The sequence below is a fragment of the Xyrauchen texanus genome, chromosome 30, assembly GCF_025860055.1.
Source record: "Xyrauchen texanus isolate HMW12.3.18 chromosome 30, RBS_HiC_50CHRs, whole genome shotgun sequence".
Lineage (NCBI taxonomy): Eukaryota > Metazoa > Chordata > Actinopteri > Cypriniformes > Catostomidae > Xyrauchen > Xyrauchen texanus.
Window position 1 is genome coordinate 36,461,190 of NC_068305.1, and position 24,965 is coordinate 36,486,154.

At 37.2% G+C, this 24,965-nt stretch overlaps 1 protein-coding gene across 2 annotated transcripts in view; it reads left to right on the forward strand.

Moving 5' to 3' along the window:
* LOC127623698 (kelch-like protein 29) overlaps nucleotides 1–24,965 on the forward strand; it is a 309,133-nt gene that overhangs the window by 95,864 nt on the left and 188,304 nt on the right. For both annotated transcript variants that reach the window (XM_052098152.1, XM_052098153.1), the window contains one exon: nucleotides 4,715–5,020. In XM_052098152.1, the coding sequence (XP_051954112.1) occupies nucleotides 4,745–5,020 (276 nt within the window). In that variant the 5' untranslated portion in view covers nucleotides 4,715–4,744. The remainder of the gene's footprint in view (nucleotides 1–4,714; nucleotides 5,021–24,965) is intronic.

Sequence of the window (24,965 nt, forward strand, 5' to 3'; positions counted from 1 at the left end):
GTTACTTTGTTCAATGACAATAACGTTGAATCTAATCTAACCAATCTGATGACTGTTGATACAAAAGGAGGCACATGGAGTTAATGGTCAGGAAAAGCAGCTGAGTGAAGAAGGTTTTGTGTTTGTTACAGGGGGCTGTCTGTGTGAACTCTCACAATTAAGCTGGTGCTCTGAAAAGGTCTAAAAAAAAAAAAAAGAAAAAAAATCTGGATTTTGGAGTTAGTTGAACCAATGTTAAAATGATAAAGTTATTTTTCAATAGACATATTTTTTATTTTTGTGTGAAAAGAGGGTGGGTGGTGGCAGTGGGGCTCATTGGGTGCTCAGCACCCCTAAAGCTCTGACCCTAGAATCGCCCCTGGTGTAAGCTGTGAAATATCACACGGACGACACACAAAGATCATCGACATGTTTTTTGTCATATTTTCTGTCAGAAGCTGGTGAATTTTGTGTAACATTTAGCATTTGAAAGCATGATATTTGTACCTATTAGATATCCAAATAACGCACCTATTAATAACATGACATCGCATTGCATATGTCACTGCTCGTTCTGGAAGAGAGTGTGAGAAAAACACTTTTAGTACAAAAAAAAACTGTTACTAATATTTATATATATTTTTCAATTCTTTTAAAACAACCATTTTTTTTTTCACAACCGTTTCTTTCTCAAGAGCCCCGTTATTAAAATAGTGCCATATTTGACTGGTTGAATGTTGGCAAACTTTGCTATAGAAGTGTTTGCATTTCTTCAAACTTGATGTGTGATTTAAACTAGATTTTAAAAGGTATCACCTTGGCCAACCTTATTTGCCTTTGAGTTCAAAAGTCCATTCGTGAAAATGATTTTATTTTCAGTTTTTCTAATTTATCTCAGTTTTTTCATTAAAACATTATATTGTCAGCATAATAGTTTCAGTGAAATACTGAATTTCAAATATAAAAATAACATAGGACAAACACAGGACCACATGAGACTACACAACTAAATAAAATACCTATATAAAATACCTATGTATACCTATATAAAGTGCACGTGCAAACGTGTGCAAAAAAGCAGTGTTGTGAATCCTGCTTGGAAACAATGAATATTTTTCCAGTTCTGTTTGGTGCCAGAAATTACATTTTAAATAGCCTGCCCTTTACATTTCCTCATTGCTTTCAAGTACATACTGTTTACTTGATTTGGTTGAAAAGCACAATGCCGAACAACAGCCCTAATTAAACCTCATTTCACACATCTGTCATGTTTAGGCGACCCCAATATAAAACAGCTTGTCAGAGTGCCTCAGAACAGCCAAAAGTGGATTATTTTACAAACAACTTAATGTTTTTCCACACGTAAAAAGACAGAAACTAATAGCGCTACTCCCAACCTGAGGTCTCCGTAGTTATTACATGTGGATGTTTGTGCAGGACAACGGCAAGATAAAGAAGCCGCTGCAAATAATGGGAAACAAAGTTAGCACACTCGCTAACATGAAGAGATTACCAAACTTGTGCTGCTTCATTGTTTCAGTGCTTCATCTTGTCCTGTACGACAATATGCAACTGCAAGAAAAGTAGTTAGTCAAGAGGCAAAAAGATGTTGGTTTGCCAAATCTTGTCTGAAAGTCTAAGATAGTTCTAAAAGTTTGAAGATTGCATAACCACTATGCAGACATTACAGTAAGACATTTACAAAATCAAGAGTTCATGGAAAATTTTCTGCAAATTTACCACCGATCATTTTGCAAATAAGCTTTGCGTCAAACTTGAGGCAAATTGTCCATTGTTGCCAAAGGTTTGCTGCAGGTTCACCACTACCGGTGAAGAGCTGCAAACATTTGGCAAACATTTGCAGCAAATGCAGCAAAAAAAAAAGAGAGAGAGGAATCAAAAGTGAGACTGAATGTCTGCCACAAGTACTTTCAGGATACTTCTTGGCGCCTCGTAAAAGTGTTTTAATACAGATTTAAAGGAATTGTTCACACAAACATGAAAACTTGTTGATCATTTACTCCAAGATGTACATGACCTTCTTTCTTATCAGAACAGGATTTAAAATTTTTTGGAAAGTTTCCCAGGTTTTTAGCTTCATCCATTGCAAGTGAATGGACCCCAATTTTCGACGGTCCAAAAAGCATATTTAGGCAGCATCAAAGTAATCCACACGACTCCAGCCGATCAAGTAATGTCTTCTGAAGTGAATCGCTAATTAAAACTTTATCAACTTTAAAAACTGCTTCCTGTAAACACTCAATGCCTCACGTCACTGTCATGTGACATCATCGCATTGGGGCATTGAGATGTTCTGCTCTGTTTACATCAGAGGAACGTACTTCATGTGAGGGTTAGGTCAATTCAAACAGCTACAGAGAGCTGTCAGAAGTGGCAATTTAAGGTTAAAAACATTTTAATTAGCGATTTGTTTTTCATACAAACGTATCGATTAACTTTTTCTCCTAGGTACACATGGACACAGTTTTTCTTGGTTGTTGGCAGATAGGATATTCCAAGCTTCTTGGAATATTCGCTGCAGTTCTTCTATCTATTTAGGCTGTCTCAGTTGCTTCTGTCTCTTCATGTAATCCCAGACTCGATGTTCAGTGGCAGTGATAGAGGAATGACCTCCGTGGTTGTAAGCACTGGCAGCAACTGGGGAAGGACCTCCGTGGTCATGAGCACAGGTAGTGGCAGGGAAGTAGGAGCCATTCTTCTCCTCCTTCTGGTCGGACGTGAGCACTGCTGTGGGAGGCTCAGAAGGCGGAGACATGGGAGGCTCGATGAGGGATGGCGGAGCCATGGGAGGCTCAATGAAGGGAATCTCCTGGACCACTGAGGCTGGGTTAAAAATGGTCTCCATTGAAGGGAGCTCGGAGATCAGAATCAGAGTAGATGAGACGAGAGAGGGTGTATTTAAATGCAGATTCTTTTAATAATAAACCAATGAAGATGATACAACAAGGAAGGTTATAACTCTGAAGATAAAGTAATACAACACTACATCCTTGAAGGGTAACAAGGACAAGAACTGACAAGGAACAACTGAAACTGAGGGGTATATATATACTAGGGGTGTAACGGTACATGTAGTCGCCCCGAATCGTCACGGTACTGACGTCACGGTTCGGTGCATGCAGTCAGACGAAGAATCCACACTCCAATCCAGAAGGGGGCGTGCATTGTAATGCAACACTGTTTGCTAACCACCACAACAAGTAAAAGAGTAGAGGAAGAAGTTCAGATTTGTATAATGAAGTTACCAGTTGGCAAATGCTACCTGGCTGTGCCTGGACTGCTACCTCAGTACCTCCCTACTAGCAAGGGTGGTTTGTTTTCTGTCTTTTTGGGAGGGTTGTGCTTAAGCTTTGAATGTTTAAATGTAGTTAAATTGGAACACTCCTAATGCACAAGTTTTATTTTTCATTATTCTATTTATTTTGTACTTTTTTAACACAAGATATGCTTTTCAGTTTTGTAGCTGATTGTGACTAATTATTTTTTTATCAGCCCTACAAAAAAATATGACATATGCAATTCTGCTTAATACACTAGAGGAGGCTGTACTGTACCAACTACCTCAGGGGGGACTAAATGCCGCTAGGTGGAACAAACTGTAATTTGCACTACTGTCTGTTCAAAATAAATGAAAAGTAACCTAGCATTTGGGATTTGTTGCTTTTTCCTGTTGTACCAAACTCGTATCGAACTGTAACCCCAAAACTGAGGTACGTTCCAAACCGTGACTTCTGTGCACCATTACACCCCTAATATATACACATGATGACTAATGAGTAAACTAGGGACAGCTGAAAACAATCAGGGAGGAAATCAGAAACTTAGACATGACAAGGGAAATACCAATACTTCAAACTAAGAGTCCTAGATAATTTCAACATAAAAGTCTCTGGGAATAGAACGATGACAAAAGGGGTTTATATGGTGACACTGGCTTTGTTTTGCTTGCCTGCGTTGCAAAAAAATGCTGCAGACTAAATGAATCTGTAAGCAATAATTCTAATATAGCTAGGACCCACTTACCTGCCTTACATCAAATCTTTCGCTTTTTTCTACCTTTTATAAACCAATTAGGACTACAGGTCAAACGTTTATTTGCCTAATTAATATTTATAAGCCAGGCAGATAAGATAATTGTGTTCCTATTTTGTCTATGCCCCTGAATAAGTGAAGAGTTTCTGGAGCCGTACTATTTATGTTGTTAAGAAAACTTGGTTAGTTGAATGGATCTCTTAACCATATGGAAGAGATTTCTTGTAAACTGATAAAGAGGCATTTTTTTCCTGATAGGCATTGTGAATAAACACATTTTCTCTCTCTTAAAGTCTGGCAGAATCTAGATTTGAAAAGTAGTTGGGCTATTTTTCTGTGTGCACTTCAATCAAATTGTTATGACGCACACACAGTGCGTGTCTAAGAATTCAAAGAAAACCTATGCTGGCTCTGTTCCCGTCATATGCTTGTATGTTTATCTGTATTAATGGCCTTGCTCGTATGTTATTTTTACAAGCAGCCGAAGCACTGACCATCTAAAATGCATGTAGTTGTTTTTTAGCTGCGGTCTGGCAGATATTGAGATGGTTGCCAGTCTTGTTTTGTTGCATGTCAAACCTGCCAACCAGCTCGGTTTGTTTGGTACATTCTATTTCTGTGTTTTGACAGGGTATAATCAATGTTATCTCTCACTCTTTCTTTCTTTCTCTGTACTCTTTAGACAGTACCACGGATCCTCTAAGAGGAAGTGATGTCACGACACCATCACCGCTTTGAGAGGGACTATCGAGGCCCCTGGGATCGTCGTGACCGACCCACGGGCCTTCATAATGGTGTGGGTAACAGCACTTGCTCACCGGCAGCTCCAGCTGTCTCCAATGGCAACAACCGACCAGGACTCCTCCCACTCCCGGTCATCCCCTCCCTCCTGCCCACCCCCGTCACCATCGCTGTGACGGCAGCCAGTAACGACCTCACCGCCAAACGATCAGGGGCCCCTGTGTCCGCAACGGCACCTGCAGTAAAGGTAGAACCCACAACATTTTTATTGTTTGAGATTTAAAATAAAAAAAAGGGTTTCAGGGTATTTTCACTTTTTCAGTATATTTTCAGTAAACGAGAAGACTACTTCCCCGCAATTACTTTTTCTTTTTCTAAGTTTCCCAAATGAACTAGAGAGCATTTAAATGTAGCAAAATGTACCAGAATCAATGTACTTTCAACCAAATGCATAATGGTATTCACATTATTATTCAACGTGTTAACGGATGTAATTGAAATATGTTTAATGTACTGTTTATAACCTAAAACTAAAATGTATTTGTGGTTATTTTTATTTTTGTTTAGTCAGTTTAGCCATAAAAAATATTTTGGTTTAGTTTCTGTTTTTCCAAGCATGTTAGTTTATGTTTCCATTTCAGTTACGAGAAATGCACACTAACATGTCTTTCGGTTGAACACTCTGTGCCTTACTTGAGAAAGTTTTCGGAAGTCTCGAAAGTTTCATCTAGGAAAAGGGCATTCCAGTATGAATTTTTTTTTTTACGAAAATGTATTGCGTGGACATTATCAATACATTAATGGATGTCATTTAAACATATTTAATGCAATTAAATTTCTCGAGTGTTGCTATTTAGCGCATTTACATTTTTATAATATACTACGTTTCAAAAACCAAAAAATATTTTCAGGCATTTTTATTTTACTTAGTTGGAAGAAGAAAAAATTTTGCATGTCTGTTTTTATGTGTGAGAAATATATTCCTTTTAGTTTTTGTTTTATTTTTCCTTTAGTAGCAGTAGTAGTAGTAGTAGTCCCTTCAAAGGGCAATTTTCTAAATAATAATTTATGATAATAACAAAGCAGTGTTCCAGTATGGATGAGATACTTAAATGCAGAAAAATGGGTTTTCAACCAATAACATTTTAGCCTTAGTTTATTGATGAATACATGAATGGACATATTTTAAATATGTTTAACAGCATAACATTTCTAAAGACTGTTGCCATCTAGTGCTATTTTCATGTTTAATTTAGGTGGGTTGCAAACTTTTATAATATACTGTAAAGCAGTTCAATGGAAAGGAGGAGGCGAGAAACGGCCTGGCGATATAAACGATATTTTAATGATTCACTTAAAAGACAAACACACACACGACGGACATGTCTGTAAACTATCTCTCTCTCGTCGCACCACCGTCCGCAATCGGCCTTTATCCCTCTCAGATGCTTGATTAGCCTGATAAGGGACCGGGTGTGTATAATCACGACCCGGCCCCGCCCTCCACCCTGTCACATTCCTCCCTAGCCAGGGGAGCCCCCGGCATGACATACACCCCCCCCCCCCCTTTCCCTGGGGAAGGGCGTGCCCTAAGCCCCGTCTGCCGGCAGGTCATCCCCATCTACCTGAATGAGGGAGTGGACAAGGGGAGGGAAACAGAAATGTAAAAAATGGGGGGGTACTTACTGTAACAGTGTAGTACCCCCCAAAAAAACACTGTAAAATTGAAACGAGAGGGAAAAGGCCAACGCGGATTGGCAGTGAGAGAGATATGAAAAAAACACTTACTCGCCAGTTCTCCAATACGCCGTAGCTTGTTCCTCAGCCACTCCTCCACCCTCTAACGGACGACAGCCACGCCTCTCCGAGCAGATCGGAAGCAGTCCTCCAGCCCCTGGTGGACGAAACGCCCCGCCGCGTTGTCGGGGAACAGATGGGGCCTCCCCCTCCCCTGGCAGCGGTTCTCCCACTCCAGGCGGTCGGCAGCGAGCCCCTTCGCCCCTCGTGGTCGCTCCGTTGGGGTGGATGGTAGTGGCGAGAACTCTACTACGGCATATCCCTCCTCCTTCCCGGATTCCGGCACCAGTGTAAAGCAGTTAAATGGAAAGGCAATATAAACAATATTTGAATGATTAACTTAAACAAAAGACAAACACACACAGATGACAGACATGTCCGTAAACTATCTCTCTCTCGTCGCACCACCGTCCGCAATCTGCCTTTATCCCTCTTGGAGGCTTAATTATCCTGATAAGGGACCAGGTGTGTATAATCACGACCCGGCCCCACCCTCCGCCCTGTCACATATACCATGTATCAAAAAGTAAAATTTAAATTGATTTGTGATCATTTTTATTTTGTTTGTTAATTTTTCAGTTTAGTTTAACTTTTTCCAACATGTTAGTTTTCATGTTTTCCAGTTTGCCAAAATATTTCCATTTAGTTTTTGTTTTAGTTTTCATTAAAAATTATAGCATAATGGCATTTCAATTTGTAGGGTGGTGTTAATGTAGCAAAAATCTATGTTTTTTTTTCAACTAAAAACGTTTTCGTGTTTGTTTGGTCTTAGTTTGTCTGTTAATGGGAAAACAGATCTAATTTAAATGAGCCTAATTTTAACATTTTCTTTAACACTAAAAACACTGGCAGTCTGCAAACAAGAATCGAATTCCGCAGCCAAACCACTTACATTTCCATTTTACTCGCACCTACCTAGCTGCCAGCTTCATTTGGTTGCTGTTTTTCCTCTCCTCACAAATTTTCGCTTTCATTATGCAAATGAGAAACTCTGAGCAATGGGCTGAATTAAGCCTGACTCTGCGCTTCTGTCTAGTAGGCAAGAAATAAAAGGTGTCAGCTTGCTACATGAGTCGAGATGAATGCCATTTTGGCGAATTAGTTCAAGAATAGAAAAAAAAAAACACTCTTCATGCTGTTTAATCAGATTAGCCTGTGTTTCACTTAGATCTCATGCATATAGACACTTTACTAGCTGCTTACTGTGCGACCACTGTAGCCCACGCTCTGATAATGGAATGATTTACTTGAACTTTGTTTGTCTTCATGAAAACCCACGTGATAACAAATTTGAGCCCAAAGAGTTTCTGGTGATGTCCTAATACATTATGTTTTCTGTAGTATATGCCATTTTCACATTTAGTATAGTGTCTCATTCTTTGTAGTTCATCGTGGAGGTGTGTGCAATAGTTTTCAGGGTAATTTCTCTTGCTTTTAAATGCTGCACACTAGAGTCTCCCAGCAGAAGAGCTTGCCAGGTTTTCTCTACCCAGTTTGAAGCTCACTTCAGGGAGTGATCCAGGCTCCAAATCTTTGCATCTCATAACACAGCTACTCATCTCTCATCCCCGCCAGTTTTTCTTTGATCCACATGCTTGAGTGAATTCTGTGGGACTTCTGTGACCAATATGGTTTGTGAGTATAAAACAATATGCTTTAGCCTTATGCAGATTGTGTTAAAGGGGTAGTTCACCAAAAATTAAACCTCTGTTATTATATAATCACGTCATTCCAAACCTGAATGTATTTTTTTTTTTTTTGTGGAACACAAAAGGATAACTCTTTCCTATAGAACGACAGTTTGTGGAGACCTCCGTTAAGCTCCAAAAAGGACAAAATAACAACAACAACATAAAAATTTAGCTGCAATCAGCGATGACACCAAGCAGTTTGACAAGCACCAAGGGTCCGTTTCCACCCGGTGGCTTTCCTGTGACTCATGCATTTGGCATTTGACAATATTCTAAACAATTTTGAAGCAATTTGGGTGAATAAAAGAGGACTATTTTAAAGTCTGTTGTAAGAGCCACGCTTCCTGCTGCCAGGTGGTGGTGCTATGACTGTGACCCAAAATAGCCACATCCATGTGATTAGTCCCCAAGGCTAAACATACTTCTAAATTACCCATTGCACATAGAAGATATGAGGCACTTCCTGTTTCCCAATTTTTGCCAATTTAATTTGTCGCCATGGAAACACAGTTTGATATATATAAAAATCGGTTCCCAATTTAGCATTTTAATGTCTTGACAGTCTCATGAATCACCTAGTAGGAGTATTTAAAAGTTCAGAGACAGCAATATTAAAAAAATCTAAAATGGCAGACTTTCCGGTGTGGTGCAGCTAATGACTGCGAGTATGAACAATTTTGGTTACTATGTGGAAATGTGGGTGCTACAGAGCCCCCCATTACATGCCCGTGGCATCAAGGCGCTAACCATAACCCTGACCAAATGTGCTGGAGACACACTTACGACGCGCAACACCAAAAAAAACACTTGTGCACCAAACACCCCTCTCCACCCCCGCTCAACCACTCCAATACTTTTTTATATATATATATATTTTTTGTAAGGGACATATTTACACTTTAACACCATAATGAGAATGTCCATTATTTTCTTATATATATATATATATATATATATATATATATATATATATATATATATATATATATATATATATATATATATATATATATATATATTATTTCTCAGGAATCTACATATTGATTGCAGGAACTAAAGTGCAAACATTGCTTAGTTTGCTTGTTCACATGTGTAGGCTCAAACATTTCCGTGTAAGTGTTTTGAACAAAACTTGGAATGTTGGGTGACAGAAAGTTACCTCGGCTGTCAATGCATCTGCTTTAGAATGCCACATTTTACCAAGATGAACAAAAATTGTGCAAACCTATCTCGGTTGACCAATGAATTGTGGCAGAAATAATACAGGCAGTCGATAATGGCCAACAGTATCACAGGCTGAACATAAAACTGAAAGCTAAAACGTATTGGTAGAACTTGTTTGTTTGGTGTGTTGTAGAAATTGTAATACATCCTAGAGGACATTTTGTTGAGTGCAAATAATTTTTACAGGCAGCTAACTTTTATGGCAGCATCATTACCGAATTGGAACTCCATAAGGGACTGAATTTAAACACTTGTCAGCCAAATGAGAAGTTAATGTTTGTTTATACCACGCCATTGTTGAATTCTTGATATTTGATTGATTAGCAGGACGAGGTGCTGATTTAATTTCCAGTATTGTTGATTGCATTAAAAGTTAGCCCTTTCAATATTTAATTACATGCAGGAAATTAATTATAGATACAGTATATGCTATTCAATTTTCACTGTATAAAATGCTAATTCTTGATATCAGTGATAGAATTACTTCTTGTGAAAATGCAAATTCTTTATCAGTAATTAGGTTTGCACTTTCGTTCGCAACATTCTTGATAACAAATATTTTTTTCAACAAGTAAAAAATATAATTACTGATTACTTAGAGTAATTAAATATATCTTGTTGATATTTAAAAATGTATATTGCCACTTGAGAAAAACAAATTATAGTTGCATTTCAATTATTGATATCGGAAAGGGACATTTTCACCAATGAATGATTAATAATGATTAAAAACAATATTATATTGACTAGTAAGAAGTACATAACTGATATCTGTATTTTGAATTTTAAAGGTGGAATATGAAACAATTTATTTATTTTTTGCCAATGGGTGAACGGCTTGTAACACAACTTAAATGATAAGCCCTTCCCGGACTTCCTAGGTTTCCTATTAAAGCCTGTTGGCTGATTTTCATGCAAAGGGAGTGGGTCGATTTTGCTGAGAAAATTCAAAGGATGTGATGTTTATTCGCACTCCCAAGAGCCTTGCTCAACAGCGACAACAAACTGCAACACTAGGTAAAGTTATCTTAGAGATGGAATCCAGCAAACATCTGGCTCCCAGCACAACACCGACTCCTACACAAACTCTGAGTAAGCCAAACATTTATTTACTGAATCCCACCTAGCTAAGCAGGAACATGATTGTGGTCGAGCGACAACTAGAATGAACATCGGCAGGGCATTTGATTCCTGGAGAGACGTCTTGTTCGGTTTTGGGGATCAGAACCGACCCTGAATTGGTGTTCTTCTTATTGGACAGGTAAGCTTACATAACTGCAAAACATCTGAAATATAGTGCCATAAGGATTGATCTGTATAATTTTAGCTAACTTGATCTTGCCTGCTAATGCTGACGAATTGCAAGCTACCTTGCTTCGTAACATTCAAATAATTTCAACGATATTCTCTTTATACTAAAAGTCAGGTATACATAAATTTACGCAAATACACTGGTCTCTTATTCGTAGTACACCATATGACACACAAAACATACAATAGTGCAACATAACTGCAGTGCAACAGTAAACTATCTAGTAAAGATACCAGAATAATTGACTCTGGATCCTTGAATTATTGAATTGCAGTCATCTATTGAAATTGTTCTCTATTATTCCTTACAAAACCTGTATGTGTACACATCAGACACATGATCCTGGAACATCTTGTAGAGGACAAGAGTCAAAAGGTTCTTTAAGAATGTAATATACCATTGCTTTCTCTTAACACCCCAGCGTGATTGGATTTTTCAGAAGAGGATGGTATTGTGAATATTTTAGAAATGCTTGAGAAATCAAGTGGAAATGGGCAGCTGTTAAAGTGGTGTGTGGAAATATCCTTGCCGAATGGAAATACTCATTGCTCTGATGAAAAGTTTCACTTTATCTTCAAGGGAAATCACTTATGTTTTCATTCAGTACAATGAGATGCCTTCTTTTTGGTATCAGTACATTTTCAGTTTTAACCTGATCTTGGTCTGAGTTTGGTGTGAATTATTTACGTGCCGCGTTCTGTGTTTCGCTGCAGTTTTTTGGTGAAATAACATCAGAAGCCCTACAACATCTGTGCGTTTTATTCACTTTCACACAAATCACGAGTAAAGCGGCAGATTGTGACTTGATAAACATGTATTTTTCATTTAATTACCCACATACTTCTATGTTATGATACATAAGTGTCAAAACACTTTAACGCATCATTTGAAAAATTATACTATATTTTTATGATTTTATTACAAACTAAACTACATGTATACACTTATTACGACATGATTAGCTTGAGTGGTAGCTCACCTGATCGAGTGTTGGACTTTGGAAGACCGAGTTTCGAGCCTAGCCAAGTACGTGAACTGATATGTGAGACAAAAGTGTCATAGAAGTAATACACGATGACGTTGTTGCTTCAGAAATTGTGCTTTACATGTCCCATTTGTTTTAAGGACACTATCAGTTAGGTTTAGGTTTTGGTTTAGAGTAAGAATATCTGTATTGTTCACCTCTCATTTGCTTTTAGAACACTATTGGTTAGGCTTAGGCTAGGGTGGTACTTTTTACTCATTAAAACCTCTGTGGAGGGTTCCAATAGGAATTAAATGGGAGCTGTGGTTGCAGTCCAAGTAAGTGTACTTTTTATTTCTAAAACTCAAAAAGTGCTTTTCAGCCAGTCCTTTACTTTTCACACACAACTTCAATTATAACAGTCCGCATAAACAATAACAAAGCTTTTCAGCGTGGAGATTCTGGGTGTGTGGCTTGAACTCTCTCTCCCCTTTTTGTCGCTCCGGCAGCCTTTTAAAGCCCATCTCCGTCATCACTGAAATTAGACACAGGTGTTTAATATCAACAATCACCAGGTGATGGCCCTTACCGCTTCATCTCTCCCCAGTGACGGACACACGACCATGTCCCGCTCCACAACCTCCATCTAGCATTCACCTTAAAAACGTTGTCTCATCACTACTCCATTTCACCCGCTTTGGATTGACATTTCACAAAAAACCTTCAGCAAAATGTGAAATTAAGCACATCATTTTGTTTTTCAAAAATGTTGCCTCGCTCACGTTATTTTCATGAGATCAGGCTGAGCTTTTCACATATCGCTCATAAATTTGCAATGGATTTTCAACTGAAAAGTTCCTTAAAATGTGGGTTGTTTCACATTGCATACCTTTGAAAGACTTGGAATATGATGCACAAATTGAATGGACCAATTTTTATTTGAGTTTTGGAGATTTTTAAATGGTCATTCTTTAATAAACTGAAGTGAATCACTATACACTGCCATTGTATTGAAAAGACAGAGTGAGATATTCTTTAAAACAACCTTTTGTGTTCCGCATAAGAAAGAAAGTCATACTGGTTTGGAACGAAGTGAGGGTGAATAAAGGATGACAGAATTTTTAGCTGAACTGTCTCCAAAGTGTCCACATACTATTTGGGGCCAATGCCTAGTCTATTTGGATTTACAACTTTTCTCCAACAATCATTTAACCACAAACTTTCACTCTGTGCTGCTTTGCATGCCCTGATATTTCCTTCAGGAAATGCAAATTCATTTTAAATCTAAATGCCCTCAACTACTTCAGCATGTTTCTATGCATTTAGAAGATAATTCAGTTTTGCCATTTAAATGTTTTCTAATAGTTATGCATTTATTTATCTGTGTATTCATTTGAAGGCTACAGCTCCTTTCAAAGCTGAGTAAACATTCATTTTCACAACGAATGAGTGGAGATTTATGGGGAAAGATGCAAAGGGCAATTCATATCAATGCGAGTGCCAAACTCCTAGGATTTAGTTCTCGCACACACACTTCAAGGGTGTTGTAAACGACAGTGTGCATTTTCAGAGAGAGAGAAAAAACTGAACCATTTGTAAGTGTGAGGCAGAAAATGAATGAATGAATGATGGCATGAAAGCATCTCTGTGGAGCCAGGGGCTGTTCAGCAGAGAGACTTCAACTTTAGTTGACTTTCCAAATAATTCATTCTTTACTTTAACATTGCAGATAAGTGTTGTGAATGAGATTATTTCAATCTAAGATCATTTTTTCATTCAAGGAATGTTTGTTTGAGAACAGAACAATCATAATGAAGTTTGAGGCTGTCTGATGTAACATCATGTACGGTATTTCTTCAGATGACCGTTTTCACACAGAAACCTCTCATATACGGTACTTTCATTTCTTCTCCACATATTCTGCAATTAATGCAATAGTTCACTCAAAAATGAAAATTCAGTCATTATATACTCTCATGTCACTCAACCTATTTGCTGTTATTTTTTTAAACATAAAAGGGGACTTTTGAAGAATCGTGCAGCTTTTTTATACAACAACATTTCAGAGTGACGACATCTGTTCTTTTGTTGTGTTTTTTTGCCCGATTATGGACCAAAATACACAATAAAACACCATAAAAGTACTCCATATGTCTTGTATACAGCCATACAGTTGCTTTGTTTGAGAAACCAACGTGATGATCTGAGTATTCTTTGGTATTGAAGTATGGTTCTAGCTTATGTGGATTTGCTTACGGATGCATAAACACCGAAACATACAATACTGAAGTACTGACGCATCTCACGTGCAAATAATTTTACATATAAACAACTTCCGTGAAGTAATCGGTTGAGCAGATGTGCAACTAAACAAGAGGATAAGTACATCAGAGTCTCTGGTTTGAGAAATAGACACCTCACATGTCCTCTGCTGACAGCTTCATTGAATTCTACCCGCTAAACACCAGTTTCATGTACAACAGTAAAGAGTAGACTCAGGGGTGCAGCCTTATGGGAAGAATTGTAAAGAAAAAGACACTTTTAAAACAGAAAATTGAGCTTTTGTGGGATCAAAAAATCTGTACATTATTCCAAACTTTTGGCCACCTGTGTGTGTGTGTGTGTGTGTGTGTGTGTGTGTGTGTGTGTGTGTGTGTGTGTGTGTGTGTGTGTGTGTGTGTATATATTGTACATGTTAGTATGTAACTATGGTTCTTGCCACTATACATTTATCATCCTGTTAAATGTTTTGTATTGTTGAGAAGTTGTCAGGAGTAGGGTGAGGTTTGACGAACTCAGTAATTCTTTCCTCATTTAAAACATTTTTCTTCTGAAGAAACGAATAGTAATTTTAAAACATATGTATAAAATCACGATCAGTCATATGAGATGAACAATTTAGTCTGCATGGGGCAGGGACACCCTAATGGGGGCAGCCATGTTAGCATCACATGACTAGCTGAATACTGCTCACTTAATCTCAGTAACTGCCCTTTTATTGGACACTTTCAAATATTAAATTAATTCTGGCTAACTCTGCATAGTGAATATCTACAATGGCATCTGTAACTGAAAACTACTGCGTTTGAATGATGCAGCCTCCAGGCCAATAAGTGTCAGTGTAAGCCAATGTAAGTCACTTCGACTAACTTAAAACAATTACTAAGTGCACCTTTAAATATATATAGATTGTGAAGATGATAAAAATGTAACTACAAATATAAATCCACGAAATGCGCTAAAACTTTAAATGCATTTTAATTGCTGTCAATACACCAGTATTGTACTTTCCAGTGTCTATCCAAATCAACAAAACTGTACGTGTAAACATTACAAATACCCACAAATAATAATGAGATCATGCTGGAGAAACAGACCAAAAGTTAATTCACTGGCAATATTTCCCTAAACCGTAGCTCCACTATCAAAGACATTTCATGCCTGGTTTGAGGTTGAAGAAATAATGTTGTTTGATGTAATTGATGTCCAACGTTCAGCATATTTTATTTGAGAGATTTGATGTAGGGAAGGTTTTTCTGTGAATAATGACTTTTGAATATTTTTATTTTTTTTTTTTTCATAAAAAAGGCCTCCTGTTGAGCCTCTTGGCTAATTTCATGGAACGATTCGAGTTCACCAGTTGAGCTATTAATCATATAACAGATACCCTTCATTACCGAAATGCAGAGAAGGTCAAAAACATGTGATCGCTACAGTTGCTGAAACTTTCGTTGCATTCTGGTAAACATATTAAACAAGTAAATGAGAGCCGAGATTCATTGGGGTCTTCGGTTCTACTGGGATTATACATCACGGGATACAGGTTGCATTCATTTCCTCTTGATATTTACTGCTTGTTTATTTACCTCAAGAGAAAAAGTGATGACTTAGCAGTGGCATTTCAGTCATTTAGTCCTCTACGTTGTCAACCATTGCTCTCTGCCATTTAAATCTTGAATGGGAGGAGGGGAATAACCCAAGTGTGTTGCGGCACTTATTCAGCAGTCGTGAAGATGAAATATTCATGGTTGAAGAAATTCTATTCCTGCGTTTTAATGTTCTGGTCTTGAATAGTCAATTTACTATTCATATGTTGATTATGCGGAAGGTGAATGTATTTTTTAGGGTAAAAATCTAGACTCCATGTGCTGATCTTCTCATCGTGTTCATGTATGCGTTTATTAATTTTAATATCGGACCTTGAATGAGCCTGGAAAGCTGATGGAAGGGCATCTGAAACCATTTAGTCAAAGATTGTTGACTGTCTATTAAAGGATCACAGCTCAAAATGGCTGCTGCATCAACCTTGCAATAGTCAGTTTTGTCTGGATGAAACATGGTTCTGGATCACAGATGTCTTTTTTGGTGGAGAACATCAAGAATTAAATAAATATTAATGGGATTTTCCAAACAGCAAGCTGTGCTGAAAGCATACAGCCAGCATTGTCTGATACCATTTCATTTTTATGCAAGTTGGCATTGTAGAGAACAACATGTGGTTGTTTAGATGTGACCATAAAACTTCCAAGTCCTCCTCGTTTTTTTTGTTATTTCCAACCCCTCTGTTTTTCCATTGAAAGGAAATTCTTCCCAAAATATGGATTGACAATGCGATATCATGAAAGCTTTAGATTGACTATCTGCAAGATGTTCCAAAACAGTATGACTTTCTTCTTTGGAAACACAAAAGGAGACTCAGTCACTATTCTATAATATTTATGGTGATTGAGACTGACATTTGGCCTTGCATCTCCTTTTGTGTTCCACGGAAGAAAGATCATACAAGCGTGGAACAAAATGTGTACTTTCCCTTCAACAAAAGAATGTGTATTGTACGGTTACTATTAACACTGTGGCTGTTCTTAGAAAAATGTGTTATAAAATGTTTTATTTTCTTTGTAGTGCAGTTGAGTAGTTTGAGAATTATTTGAATGGAGCAGAAGGCCATTGTTCCAGAGACAATGAGAAGTAACTGTCATAAGGTTGAAATATGATTAAAACGAAAAGAGGCTCTGTCACTTGTACTTAAAACTGCTGAATTCAACATGTACAATGAAGATAAAGCTCGGGCATTTTTGGAGTTTAGCAGACCCATTACACTTTCACTTTCATTGTATGGAAAAGATTGCCAGTTATGTTCTTAAAAAAGGTCTCCGTTGTCTCCCACATAAGAAAATAAGTCAAAGTCATTTTTAAGTGAACTACGGTATTAGTTTTGTGTATGGAAGTAACACCATGTCCAGTAATATTAATTAAAATGTATATATATATATATATATATATATATATATATATATATATATATATATATAATTGTTACATCTATGCAAGTCCAAAGTAAACAAAATTTGAACATCACTGTCATCTATGTTTTGTCTCATTATTTGAGCGGTTGAATAACACACTGCTGGGGTTTGGCAATTTGGACAATAACAATGAACAGAAGGTAAGAACCTTAGGGTTGTGCGTGGGACGGACCTGCCCTGGTGCCAGGCCTACACGGTCATCTTGGATCCGAATCTGGAAACCTCTGTTTTTTATAAATAGCCCAGTGTAGACCTGACAGCGAGACTCTGTTCCATCCAGCACTGAAGAGAGAGTCAGAGAGAGACCTTGGGCTGGTATGGGCATCGGATGTGTGCAAAGATTCAGAGAAAACTCTGGTGAAATCTGCAAGACTGATTTTCAGTCCTTTCTACACTACAAAAGATAAAGCCCATCTATGGTGTCATGGAGATCCTGTTGTTACCGGAGTACTTGCAGAAATGCAAACATAGACTGCTGATATTGCTCTTGCATGTTTAGTGTGCACATGTGCATATTAATATAACATATCTATATTTCTATCGGGAAGACACTCAGGCTTGAGTGAAGTTTAAGATGCCATTTATTTAATAGATGTAAAACAGAAAGTAATGTCTCTCTCTTTGGCGTAGGCCCTGTCCGGCGGTCCGAGGGAGTTGTACCCGGAACTGTCATGTCCTGCCGGAGATAGGAGGCAGGGGCGAGGAGCCTATCCCCGTGCGGGATGGGGCTCAACTGGTGGTGGTGGGGTGGTGGAGGTTGCAGTGTTAGCACACCGAACCAGCAATGCGATAGATTGTGAGCGGACTTATAAAGCAATGGCTTACATGCGATTGGCTATGAATTAACCAGCTAATGATGTGATGATGTACAGCTGCTAGTCTTCCTGCTAGAACTACGCTTGCGCTTCCATATCTATACAATATCAATAAAGGCTCACAAAGCATATTTAGAACAAATCACCGACACACTGACAAGCGGCATCTCCTATCAGACATTTTTGCACCGACTTCAGCATGTTTACCTTTCCTTGTGATGAAACTGGAAGCATGCTGGAACACTTGTTTTCGGATCCCGTGTTGAAACCAGAAAATAATTGCGCTCCCATAATCAGTGATGAGCACGATTCGAAGGTGGCATTTTTACCCCTAACATTACATTTTTATGCCACAGATGGTTAAGTTTGGGATTTGTGTTTGGGTGTACGGTTTATTTATATGCATTCCTCTTCACTATATAACAGCCGTTACAACTGAATACAACTCACTTTTGCTACCCCTCTGTGGATATTTCTCCTGGAAAATTAAGCTCACTTGTGCCCATTTCATATTTAGCATTTCAGTAACCACAGATTGATTTTAGCTAAAGAGAAGTCAACCTACTGTTTCCGATTTCACTGTGAGATCAGTCTGGATATATAATATTGCAGTGACTTCATAGAAAATGTTGACATTGTGGATGAACCTATTGTACCTAGCTTCCAAAAGAGACCAGCAGTGACATTCTGATTAGCATTTTTGGCACAAAAAGGCAAGCCTGGTGCTGAGTGAGTCGCCCACAGAATCTGTTTCTGGCAGAGTGTCTAAGACAAGTTTTGATCTTGGTTTTCATTATCCACTGTGTTGTGGAACTAACAGTTGTTACAGTTGGAGAAATAAGAAATGTGATGTATAAAAGCAGCATGTAAGTCAAGGTTTTCTTGTTTCACTACCCCTTTGCTTGCTTCAATCACTCGATATCTCTTAATTTCCAGATATCTTTAATTGTACGAGCAGTACCTCTTTGAGGGCATTGGTTGGGTTGTGTGCTGACAGTATGCATGCCTGTGTGAAATTGGTTTGTTCCTCCATTTATTGCTGAGTGGTAGAGATGTAATGCCTTGTAGCAAGGACACACATCAGATCCAATCCAACTGAATCTGCAAGACGTCAGTAATGCATCCTTATGTTAAAGAAAGAGATCATTTCAGGTACTGAGAAGCTGACCCATCCTTACAGGTCCTGAAGGGATAATTCTCCCAAAAATGAAAATTCTGTCATAATTTTTTCACTATCATGCTGTTCCAGACCAATATGGCTTTCTTCCACAAAAATTTTGGCAGAAAGTATGATAGCCTCAGTCACCATCCATTTTCATTGTTGATGCTGCTCTTTTTTCTTTACTCTATTGTTCTCCACAATTTCTCCTTATGCATTAGGACATGAGATCCAGATTTGTTCATTAAACTTTTTTTTAAGAGTCTTTAAGTTGTGTAGTTTTGTGGATCTGTATACAAAGAACAACAGAGAGAGAGAGAGGTGTGTGTGTGTGTGTACATGTGTGCAAGTTTGTGCGTGTCTGTTTATTTAGGAATATGAATGACTTTCTATTGCAAACATTCTTAGTCTTTTGCAAGTGTTGCCATATAGAGGTGCGTGTATGTACTTCTTTTTGAAAGACCTTTTACCTTTCCGTGCGCATCTCTGTGAATGTGAGGTTACATTTGATTATGTTGTGCTGCCACAAGCATTAAAGGTCAGAGGCCCCATTTCCCCCATATTGAAGCCCTGGACCACTTGAACAGTGTACAGCAGAAAGGTGAGCTGTCTTTGAGTTACGCACCATTAGACATCTGGGAGAAATGCCTTGAGTTCATTTCATTGACAGATTCTTTGTAAGTAACACCATTACTGGAACCTCACGAACACCCAGAGGTTCTCTTGGCAACATCGATAAAAAATGATGCTTCATAGGGCCATTAAGTTTAGAAAGAACTATTTCTCCATTTTGCATGTAAGATTGAATTGTAACAGGGTGTCCTTGGGGTCGTTTTTGTGTTGCAGGAAAGCATAGTTTATGAGCAGAAATTAGAGCACAAGGGCGAAGGCATTGTAGTTCTCTTTCTGTTCAGTTTTGAAGAAACTTGCTCATTTTAAAGGAAAAGTTCACCCAAATATTAAAAAAGAAAAGGGTATTATTTACTCACCTTTGTTTCTTTCTTTGTTTATTTTCTTTGTTCTGTGAAACACATGACATCTTTGGCAGAACAGAACAGAGCCTAATTTATGGTGAACTATCCATTTAAAAAGGGTTTTGGGACTGGGTACTGTACTGGACAACGTGCATGCATTTGATATCAGCTTTCGGACAAAGTTAACCTTAAAGAAAATGGTCCGCTGAATGTCAAGTCTTCCTGTCCAGACCTTTCTAAATGGCAGTTATTTATTTGGCCTTGTGTGGCGAGATGGATAAGGGGGGACAGATGGTCCTTTTTCTGCTAATGAACCAAATGGCATAACGCTGTAGCCCAGCAGGGGTGTATACGAACGCCGGGCTTTCAAACCTTGCTTGTGAAGGCCAGTGCTCCCTACTGCTCTTTTTAAAATGGCAGAAATTTGATTGAATAAATGCCAGTTTGAAAGACTTGCACTGCCATCAACCGATGCCTTTAGCCATGCTATATTTAACACAGAGGCACTGTTCTGAACGTCCATGATTGAATGCAAAATCTGCACATTGCCAAATGCAAGCTTCTCAAATGCCAAGATTCCAGAGGTCTCAAATTAAACTGAGTTGATTTGCTTTAAAATTATTGGCATGATGATATGAGGTCACTGAATCTGGTGGACTGAGTATGATTGGGTATCGATCAAAGTTTTTTAGCAAGTCAGTCCACTGTCAGCCATCTTCGGACGCTCTCAGTAGGCTATTTCCAGTCATGCCAGTGCAGCTCCTATCTACTTGAATGGGGAAAGACCAAAATCTAAAAAATGGTTGGTCAAGATTATGATTAAAGAACATATTTCAAATCAGCAATAAATTTTGACAACATTGGAATCATAAATTGTGCTTCTTTACCCCATATTACGCTAAAACACCCAATTTTCCCGACTTGTGTAGCTAATGCACGTTAGCAATTGGATTGACAGGCGATGTCTGTATCTAGAAGTTGATTGGATCTTTTACCTGTAAGGCGGGACTTCGTCTCTACATCCGTTGACTCTCTCTCTCTCTCTCTCTCTCTCTTTTTTATTCTTTTCATGAAAATGCATTATTTATACCAATCAAATACAATTCATTTGAAATTTCCTTTACATTTCCATGATCAGAAAGGAGCAGATGGAAGAATAATATTCTTATATTTATCTGCCCCCTTTATAGACATCAATAATAGATGGCATTAACATTGTTCCCTCCACCATCACCAAAAATGTATTAACATACATAATAGATATCATTAGCACTGTTCCCTCCACCATCGCTCAATCTCCAACATAAACTGATATTTATTTAAACTTTTATACATTGACCACATACAGTCCAATTCAAAATTCAATTTGATATAATTCAAGTTGTTTCTTTTTATAACTCTTTTAAATTCCAAAATATTTTTACAACTTTTTAAGTCTTTCCTTAGAAGATTCCATGCTTTTACTCCAGCAACAGACAAACACATTTGTTTCAGGTTTGTTCGTGCTATTAGATGTTTAAAGTCATACGGCCGTCTGTGATTTCCATCTTCCAAGTAATAACAAATAACTTTTGTAAGTCATGTGGAAGAGCTTTGCTTCTAGCTTTAAACATCACTAATAAAGTTTGTAATTCTACAATGTCTTTAAGTTTTAACAAACCTGACCTAATAAAGAGTGGATTTGTGTGATCTCTATATCCTGCTTTGAAAATAATGCGAATGGCTCTTTTCTGTAAAATAAATAAAGGCATAATGTTACTATGATATGTATTTCCCCATATTTCTACACAATAGTTTAAATAAGGCAAAATCATTGAACAATATAACATTTTCATTGTATTATACGGTAAGCTGTATTTAACCTTATTCAAAATAAAAAGGCTTTTTGCCATCTTATTTTTAACATGCAATATATGACTTTTCCACGTCAATTTTTCATCTAAGGTGACTCCTAAAAATCTAATTTCAGACACCTTCTCAATATTTACATTATTTATAGATAAGCTGACTTCCTCTTTTCTTTTATTGTTGAATATCATAAACTTCGTCTTATTCAAATTTAAAGATAATTTATTTACATCAAACCATAATTTTAGTTTAACCATTTCATCTTCAATATTATGAGAAGTCATTCCCTGAACTGTATATATTTGTATCATCTGCAAATAATACGTAGTGTAATTTTTTTGAAACCTCACAAATCTCATTTATATATAAAATAAAAAGTTTGGGTCCTAAAATTGAGCCTTGTGGAAGTCCACATTCAATATTCATACATTCTGACCTATGACCATCAAACTCAACATACTGTTGTCGTTGTTGTAAATAGCTGGTTAACCAATCCAGTACAACTCCTCTAATTCCATACGTATATAATTTAGAAATAAGAATTTGACCATTTTGCACTAGAGCTTCTTGCTTGGGTGTTTTAATTTCTCCCATTCATTTAAATAGAAGTGTTATGTCTCTGCTAAATAGTCTCTCGTATCAATACAGAGTTCCCGATTTGATTCAAATTCACAAGCTCTCATTTTGATTCCATTTTCGATTTGATTTATTTGGGTATATATCAGCTATAATGTCCATTTTGCTTACATGTGATAACAATTTAATGAATCTAAATTCAAGTTTTGATACCACAACAAAATGCTAATTTGAAAAAACATCAAGTTCTCAAGTCATTAGTCAAGTAAACAATCCATGATAAAGCGAGATTGAAGAAACTAATTACAAGCAATAGAACAAGTAAAAACAAGAGAACAAAGATACAAGTTAAGAACACAATGCTTGAAATGTTTCTTCACTGTATGATTAGAATGCATCCAGCCCTACTGCTATAATATTACAGTTTGATTGGATACACTGTCTTTTAAATCCACAAACAATACTAGAAGTGTCATCCTTACTTTTAAAAGTTTAAAAGTCTATTTTTTCCCCCTAACAATTCACTATTATATGGTTAGCTACATTTATTATATGCATTTAGCATTGTTTTTTCTCACATCAGACCTACCACCACAAATTGAGACCCAGTGCTTTAATGAACTCATGAAATTCCATCACAAAGTATATCCATTATTTATCCATTTATAAATGCATTGCAAAGGCATTTGAGAGTGAATGCATCCATTATATTTGTGCAAAATTGATCGAATTGCAGTCCGAAGCTTGATTGTCCTATGTGGTCTTCATTTCATTTGGGAACAATGAGGCGAAGTGATTGAACAGCCTTCACATGGGCCGATGGTGACAAATGCTGCTCCATACTGGGCTTTGAAAGACACCAGACTCATTTGTCTACATTTCCAATTGGATGCATCTAATGGCAGCAGCAGTGCATTGTTTAAAGTTTGTTTGGGGCCACTCTGCAGGAAGGAGAAATCGATAACCAATTCACCGTGATTTCATAGCCTTTAATTTCATTCCAGGGAAAAGTTCAAGGCAAGACTTTCATCGGTCTCATCCTTCCAGAGTATACAAAGAGACTATCATTATTTAATATAATATTAATTCAATTTATTCTGTTTGGAGGAAACACAATGGAAAAATATGCTGCACATGCACAGCCTGTAGTTTATACATTGTTGTGTAAATGCAAATCTATTTGCTTAGAGGTACATCTTTATACACAGTGCTCTGTGTGTAGGTCTCTCTCTCTCTCTCTCTCTCTCTCTCAACAAAGCTTTATTGGCATGGTAGTCAGTATTAACTATTTACAGTATAGTACCGAAGTAAAAAATACAGAAAATACCAAAAGTAGTTCACAAGGTAATTTGTTGTTCAAATGAAAACTATGCCTCTACTTTAATGGCAGGTTCCATTGTGACAACTTACCCCATGTAGTGTGACAACACGCTCTATTATTGAGGCATCTTGTCACAAAAAGTCAAGGTGATTAAAGTTTTTAGTTATTGGGCAATAACAATTTTATTATGAACATTTTCTTTTTTGTAGACAAGACTTCAAGGTATTGCCTATGCAGAATTTGGCTTTCAAAAATAAATACAAATTATATATATATATATATATATATATATATATATATATATATATATATATATATATATATATATATATATATTATGAGAAATATTCTCTCGAGTAAAAAGTGTGACTACTAGCCCAGGTCTCTTCCTATACATAATGCATATTTTTGTTGAGTTGAAGAGCTGTTTTTTTTGCTCATGTCTTCACATTCTGACCTGTTTATTGGCTTTCTGACATGTTTACTCTCTCCCTATTCCTTTTCATCCCAATATCTCCTAGATAGACATGTGAACATGTGCGACTTGCATCTTTATCTCTTTTTTGCATATAAGCTTGTCAGCCTCTGTGCATCCTCAAGAGAGGCCTATTTGTGGGCTGTCATCTAAATAAGATGCACATTAATAAAATATAGGCTTTAAAATTCATGTGAACATCATGCAAAGTTTGGGGGTGACACAATCAAGGCGGGCTCTGCGGTTTGACCCACACTTCCATTGACCTATACCTCCAATACTGCATTTGTTCATCGTCGCCATGGTTGTTGAGTACAGTAGCGACTAAATCAAATAGCAACATCAGAATTGTTAATATATGTTGTTACTTTGTTGTTGCATTGTTACAACAACTTTATTACATTGTAACAACGGCTTTATTACATTTTAACAACTGATTTATTACTATGAAACCTAGTTAATAGTTAATAAAATGCTTCTTTGTCCAGTTAGTTTAAATTGAATGATGCTGTTGGATTATGTCAGCAACATCAGCATTTAAATATATATTATTACTTTATTACATTGTAATAGTGGTTTATCACTGTGTAACAACTGCTTTATTGGTTGATATGATTATATTTATACTGTTGGTTGAAACAGAATGATATGCTGTTGGATTATGTCAGCGTTGCTACAGGCTTTATGTCCTATTAATGTTGTTTGTGAGTTTGTTTTTGATTCTTTCACA